The sequence below is a fragment of the Psammomys obesus genome, unplaced genomic scaffold, assembly GCF_907164565.1.
Source record: "Psammomys obesus unplaced genomic scaffold, mPsaObe1.curated_primary_1811, whole genome shotgun sequence".
Classification (NCBI taxonomy): Eukaryota; Metazoa; Chordata; class Mammalia; order Rodentia; family Muridae; genus Psammomys; species Psammomys obesus.
This window is the reverse complement of record NW_026585895.1, coordinates 55,263,776-55,271,475: the sequence shown is the minus strand read 5'-3', so window position 1 is coordinate 55,271,475 and position 7,700 is coordinate 55,263,776. Positions and strand designations below refer to the sequence as shown.

The 7,700-nt window shown below is 38.5% G+C and overlaps 1 protein-coding gene across 1 annotated transcript in view; it reads right to left on the bottom strand.

Moving 5' to 3' along the window:
- Positions 1-329: 329 nt before the first annotated feature.
- The window catches only part of Nxph2 (neurexophilin 2), a 123,372-nt gene continuing 116,001 nt past the window's right edge, over positions 330-7,700 (bottom strand). Inside the window, exon 2 of the mRNA XM_055599757.1 lies at positions 330-1,055. Within this exon, the coding sequence (XP_055455732.1) occupies positions 330-1,055 (726 nt within the window). The remainder of the gene's footprint in view (positions 1,056-7,700) is intronic.

Here is a 7,700-nt window from a genome sequence, read left to right as displayed (position 1 = left end):
CAATGCTTATTACATGCATAATTTGATTATTCCCTTCACATACAGCTACTGCTGATGCTTCTTACAGAGAAGTAACATTTCCAGAATGTTACCATTGCACAGAAAAATGATGGTTTCATAATCAGTTTGACTTTTTAAATAAAGGTACTTATCACCAAAACAAATGCACTTCACATTTGACTTTTTTTTTTAATTTGGAAACTGGACAAAGAATTATAAGCCACTGCCAGAAATAGAAGGGATCCTTTGCCATGAAAAGCTGGGCCTGTTTCTTGGGCATCCTAGGTAAATTGACAAGAGTATTATATTTCTATTAACTGAGAAAAGATTCATCCAGAAGATAAGTATGGTGTCTCACTATGGTAATTGTAGTCAGGACAAACCTTTTGTACAAGTTTATAATCAACACTGTAAAAGGCAATGTAAATGCAGATGACCTTGAAGGGTTTGGAACATAACCAGGACACATGACTCTGAGTCTGCTCCTGGTAGCAGATCTTGGATGGGTCGAAATTGCACAAAGCGGTCTTCTTTGCCCGGTCTGTTTTTTCATACTCAATATGGCAGTTGAAAGATTTGGATTCCTTAGTCTCCAAGGTAGATTGGGGGGCTACTTCAAATTCCACTGCTTTAGAGGGAGGTACCAAGCTCACTGAAATATTGCCCAGACCTGTCGAATTATGTCGGAAATAAACACTGAAAGTTCCATTTCCATGATCAACAATTTTCCCTGTGATGAGCAGGTTAAGTTTGACAGTTTTAATGTTAGAATGGAAGTCACCCCACCCAAACATTTTCTTAAATTTTCCTGTTTTCACTATTGGCCGTCTTTTAGTTCTTGCCAGTGGCTCCTGAATCTCTGTGATATTGGTCAGCCAGTCCCAAAAGCTTTCCATGCTGTCTGCATATGCTGGCTTTGGCCCTGGAGCCCGTTTAACAAATAGACGCAGAGGATTGGTAATCCTTGAGTGTCCAACCAATGTTCCTGGAACATTTCTTTCTTCCCAGTCCACACCCTCTGTGCTGTGTATCACCTTTTCACTTTCACAAAACAGCTGTGGAAAAAAGAAGAAAGATAAATATACTTTGGGATGGGCTTTGAATATAAGCATAGGTTGATAAGGCAAAGAGAAGTGAGATGATTTAGATTCCAAAGGTCAGTTTAACAATGTAATGACAAGAGCATTTAAGACAATCAGTATAAAATGTTAATACATGATAAACAATGTTAAAGAATGCTAAATGGAGAGGTTAAATTAGGTAATCCAGCTTAGTGGTTGCTTTGATCCTCTCTATCCTCAGTATTTAATTTTGAAGATTGGCTCAAGTAGTGGTTTTTGGCCCTTATCCAATAAATCATTATATTTGTATTAGTTTTTTTTTTTTAGATAGATAAATATGTAAACACCAAAGTTTTACCAAGGAACAATAAGCCATTTAAATATAAGATCTTGGAAATGTTTTTGAAAGATTATGACATTGCTCTATTAAAACCTCTATATATATAGAATTTTTTGTTAAAATTCTATCTTAAAATCTGCAATGCTAAATAGTATTAACATTTTGGATATCAGGTAGTTATAGAAACTATATAGTTGATAGATTAAAATCCATGGCCCAAAATAAAGTTTTGATATGTTTGTGATGAAATAACTAAAGTATATGGAGGAACTCCTAATAAAATAATATTTTAAAAAATTAAATATTTTAAAAAATTAAAAAATGCTGGTTTAATTAATGTGTTTATCTGGCAAAAAAAATGTTCTTAAATGTGAAACATAAGCCTAAATGATAACGCTATTCATGTTTCCCCAAACCATAATCACATTGAAAAATGCTTTTAAGTTTGTTACAAGTTTTATTTGTGATAGGGCCTGTATATCCCTAGATGGCCTAGAATCAGGTAGACAAATCTAGGTTACCTCACTCAGGATGATCTTTCCTTAGTAGTTACAAAACATTGGAAGTTTAAGTTCTAGCAGAACCTTGTTAGACATGCCTTTACTTACATAGTTCCAGAATCTCTGCAGGGTAGGGATCCAAAGACTCAAAAACAGTGGAGGTTTTTTTATTTTTATTTTTTCCCCAAAATTCTTTTCCGATCACTAAAACTACTACTGGTAAATTAAGGATGGTTTGATATAACATTCATACTTTTATAAGAACTCACATCCATTCAATATCTTCTTAGGTGTTTACACACACACCTGCAGAATTGATAATCTCCAGACCCATCTTGGCAAGAGTGAAGCTATTCCAAAGGAAGATATTTGTGGCACTCCATCTGCCTAAAATACTAATTTTTTAAATTCCTAGATAAATTGAAATTTATCTTGGAATCTTATGTTGGGAAAAGGAAAGGGCGAAGCCTTTGTCAGCCAGAGAAGAATTTGTCTTCTAGGAAGAAATTTCACACAGCTCTGACAAACTTAACATATCACCTTGCTCCAGGAGAAACAGGAACAGAGACAATGATGGGCAGGGCCACACCTTAACCAGGACTGCTCAGTTAGTTATGCATACCTCTTGCCCTCTATTTGAACCTAAACCATATGCTCACTATCCCAAAGAGACTTGGAGGCATCCGTAGAACTGTCTACTTTTTCTTCTCCCCAATGTGGTCACATTAAATACACATTCTTTTTCTGTTTCTCTGTGGTTTTTTTTTTAACCATTACTATTTGACTCTTTGGTTGGTGTGTTCAGGATGGGTGGCTTTCTGTGGCTTGTTCGAACTGCCAGGACCCAGGGTCTTGCACATGATGAACAAGTGCTTTAGCACTGAACTATATCTTTAGCTCTTAATTACTTATTGTGAGATAGAAATTTACAATTTTTATTAAAGTTGGCCCCAGATTCATGAGGCTCCTTCCTTTTACATTTCAAGTGTTTCTATTACAGGCAGGTGCCACCATATCTAATTCCATTACTTCCATCCCTGATGCATTAGGGATGACATATTCCTAAAGGGACTATTTAGGATTTGGGGATTAAAATATATCTGATGTCGTAACCATAGCTTTCTAGTTTTGAACACTATTGATTTATAATGTACACAAATCAATGGCAATAGCCCTGGAGTTTAGTATTTTGGCTCCAGTGTTGATAGCTCCAGTGTTTACTTAATTTTCTGAGAACTGAAAAAACCTGTGTCAAGTGACACATCTTGACCCCCAGTGAGACCAAAATTACACAAGTAGATCAAAAGCCCAGTTTCTCTCTCACATGACTGGGATTCTTGTTGCCTACTTTCACCTGTGTCCAGTACTTTGCAATCTTTCCCTTGCTTACGAAACTTTTCAAATACGCCCGCTGTTTGCTGAGCATCCTATTCATGAACTGTTTCTTTGCTTCCTGATCTAGAATTGACATTGCACAACTTCTACTACCTGTTTGCCCTTTTCTCTTCCATGTCATATTCCTTCTGATCCACCCTGCTTTTGGTACCTACATTGTTGGGTTTCCCCCCCCCCCCAAAAATAGGACTGGCAAAAGAGTTCAGTGGTTAAAAGCATTTGCTGCTTAGCAGAGAGGACTCAAACTCAGGTGCCAGACCCTGTCAAGAGGCTTACAGTAAATGACATTAACCCCAGCTCCATAGACGCCTCTTCTGGCCTCCTGCAAAATCATGCACATTCATATATATGTGCACAAAAATATTTGTTATTTAGTCTCTTTTTTCACCTTTGAGATTGTAGTATTATTACATTTCCCCGTTTGTTCTCCTACCTTCAAACCTTCTCATATACCACTTCTTGCATTCTTTCAAATTTATGGCCCATTTTTTCATTAATTGTTGTTACATGGGTGCACACAGCTGCACGTGTGTGTGTGCACATAAATTGGACCTACTCAGTCTCTATAATGTTACTTCTTTGTATGTTTTCAGGTATTAGATAGCACTAATTGGAGAAGACTGTTTCTCTCACTCTCACCATTTCTTAATTTCTTTTAGGTCCTTGTGGGAATGAGGCCTTGTAGGCTTTTCTCCACAACTTTGTTATTTCTACTGTTGTCCTTGTTCAGCTCATGTTCATCTCAGTTTAGGCAGTCATGTTGGTAAGATTTTATGAGTATACCTTCTGATATTACTAGGAGACAAACTCTCATGTCAAACTCTCTGGTCATTTGGCTCTTAACGTTATTTCTTCCCCCACAATTATTTCTGAGCCTTAGATGAGGAGTTACTTTGCAGACATATCCAATGTCCCCAGTCTCCACAATTCTGCATTTTGATTGGTTGTGGTTTTCTGTAGTGGTCTCCATCTGTTGCAAAAACAAGTTTCCTTGTTGAGGAGTGAGGACTACATTTATCTTTGGGTTTAAGGATGCATAGTTATAATGTGGTTAGAGCTTATTCTATTTTGCTAAAGTAGTGGTTGTAGGATCTTCTTCAAGATCCATGACTTTACTAGCTCTGGGTGGGTGGCAAGATTTTCCTCTTGTTGAGTGGGTCTTAAGGCCAGTTACATAGCTATTGGTTACTGCCAAGATATGTATGTCACAGCCAGGTGTGGTGGTGCTCACCTTTAATCCCAGAACTCAGGGAGGCAGAGGCAGGAGGATTGCTGTGAGTTTGAGGCCAGCCTCATATACAAAGTACAGCCAAGGCTACACAGAAAAAAACTGTCTCAAAAAATAAAACAAAACAAATCAAACAAAAGACATGTGTGTCCCTGCTGCAGCCTGAGGGTTATCACTCTATGCTTGTTATTTGTGTTTCATAAGCATCATATCTGGGCAAGACTCTCAGCCACCTCCCTCATTTGGAAGTTTTCATGGCACCTTCTGGTACTATGAAAGCTAACCTTGAGTAGCTTTCATTTGGGTTAGTTCCTGCTCTCTGAGGCCTCTGGCACCTCAGTCTGAACCGCATGACATTTTTTCAGTTTAGGGACTTAACTCTCTGGAGGACCAACCAAAGGCTATAGCTTGTAATGTTTTAGGAGTTTTTAAAAACCCTGACCAATACCTCAGAAGAGGGCGTCTCAGGCTGGTGTTGGGGTATTTCTTAGATGGCTTCACATCTTGGGAGAACATTGTCAGGACAACATGGGAAAATTTCATTTAAACTATATTAAATAACTACCATATTACACTGCTTAAACTTTAATTACATTTAGTGTATGTGTGTGTGTGTGTGTGTGTGTGTGTGTGTGTGTGTGTGTGTGTCCACATTTACTTGGAGGTCAGAAGCAGCTAAAGGGAATTGTTTCTTTCTTTCTACCATGTAGTTTTTAGGGGACTGGATTAAAAAATTGAATCAGGCTTGGTAGAGAGTATCTTTACCTATTGACCAATCTCACCAGCCCCCAACATTTTAATATTTTTATAACCTTCTACCAATTGATACTTTTTTATTCAAAAGTATTTTGGACCACAAGTATAGGAAAATCAGTCTTTGCCTCAAATGATATGTCCTTTTTTCCTTTTAAGTGTTTGTTGGATGTTACGGGTTTTCCTGAGAATTTTCTGCTTTGAATAAGTCTGTTGATTCTGTGCTATCTGTCAGTGTTTGTTTGTTTGTTCTTGAAAATGTATAAATATTGAGCCCCAAACAGTGACAAGCATTTTCCAATTTTTTTAAATTTATTTTATTTTATTTTTCTTTATTAATTACACTTTACTCACTTTGTATCTCCCCCCCCCCGCGGTTCCCTCCCTCCTCCCATCCCAATACCTCCCTTCCTTCACCCTCTGCACGCATGCCCCTCCCCAAGTCCACTGATAGGGGAGGACTTCTTTTTCTTCCTTCTGATCCTAGTCAATTAGGTCTCAGCAGGAGTGGCTGCCTTGTCCTCTTCTGTGGCCTGGTAATGCTGCTTCCCCCTCAGGGGGAGGTAATTAAAGAGCAGACCAATCAGTTCGTGTCAGAGACAGTCCCTGTTCCTATCTACATGTAGAAAAATGCAAATAGATCCATACTTATCACCCTGCACAAAACTAAAATCCAAGTGGATCAAACACCTCAAAATAAAACTAGACACACTAAACTGCTTAGAAGAAAAAGTGGGGAAGAGCCTTGAACTCATTGGCACAGGAGACAACTTCCTGAACAGAACACCAACAGCACAGGCTCTAAGAGCAACAATCAATAAATGGGACTTCATGAAACTGAAAAGCTTCTGTAAAGCAAAGGATACTGTCCCCAGAACAAAACAACAGTTTACAGATTGGGAAAATATTTTCACCAACCCTATGTCTGACAGAGGGCTAATATCCAGAATATATAAAGAACTAAAGAAGTTAAACAGCAAAAAATCAAGCAATCCAATTAAAAAATGGGGAACAGAGCTAAACAGAGAATTCTCTGTAGAGGAATATCGAATGGCAGAGAAGCACTTAAAGAAATGCTCAACCTCATTAGCCATTAGGGAAATGCAAATCAAAACAACCCTAAGATTTCACCTTACACCCATCAGAATGGCTAAGATAAAAAACTCAAGAGACAACACATGCTGGAGAGGTTGTGGAGAAAGGGGAACCCTCCTCCACTGCTGGTGGGAATGTAATCTTGTACAACCACTCTGGAAAGCAATCTGGTGCTTTCTCAGACAACTAGGAATAGCACTTCCTCAATATCCAGCTATACCACTCCTAAGCATATATCCAAAAGATTCTCAAGTACACAATAAGGACATTTGCTCAACCATGTTTGTAGCAGCCTTATTTGTAATAGCCAGAAGCTGGAAATAGCCCAGATGCCCCTCAGTGGAGGAATGGATGCACAAATTGTGGTACATCTACACAATTGAATATTACTCAGCAACAAAAACCAAGGAAATCATGAAATTTGCAGGTAAATGGTGGGATCTGGAAAAGATCATCCTGAGTGAGCTATCCCAGAAGCAGAGGGACGCACAGGGTATATACTCACTCATATAGACATATAATATAGGATAAACCTACTAAAATCTGCACATCTAAAGAAACTAATCAAGAGGAAGGACTCTTGCGTTTTCCAAGCTTAACTCATTCTGATGCATTTTAGAATATGCAGTAGACCTCAGCATCTTATGAGACCCCCTGCTTACTACTGGGCCTGCTGACAAGGTGGTGGCTCTGAAGTTACTCACTGTGTCAGTGCTCTGTTTCTGGGAAGAGACACCATGACATGACAACTTTTATGAAGAAAAACATTTAATTGGGGTGGACTTACAGGCTAATAGTATTAGTCCATTATTGTCATGGTGGGAAGCATGGCAGCATGCAGGCAGACATGGGGCTGCAGGAGTGAAGAGGTCAATATCTGGATTGGCAGGCAGCAGAGAGAGAGAGAGAGAGAGAGAGAGAGAGAGAGGAGAGAGAGATTGGGCCAGTCTTGGGTTTCTAAAACCTCCAAGCCCACCCCAGTGACACACTTCCTCCAACAAGGCCACACACTTGCCAACAAGGTCATATTCCTAATAGTGGCACTCCCTAATTACCAAGTATTAAAATGTACGAGCCTATGGGGGCCATTCCTCTTCAACCACCGCAACCATTAATGAAAGTACATGGCCATTCACTGAATTCTTTGTAAGATACATTTTCCAAAAGAAATTTACAAAGATATAACAGAATTTCAACCAGACATATATGATTTCCTTAAGAAATGCAGGAGAGAAAACAAAAACAAATTTAAGTCTACCAAAGAAATAAATTATGTGAGATGATTTGTATAAAGCTTCTTTAACTCTTCAGAAAAGATATTTCATGTC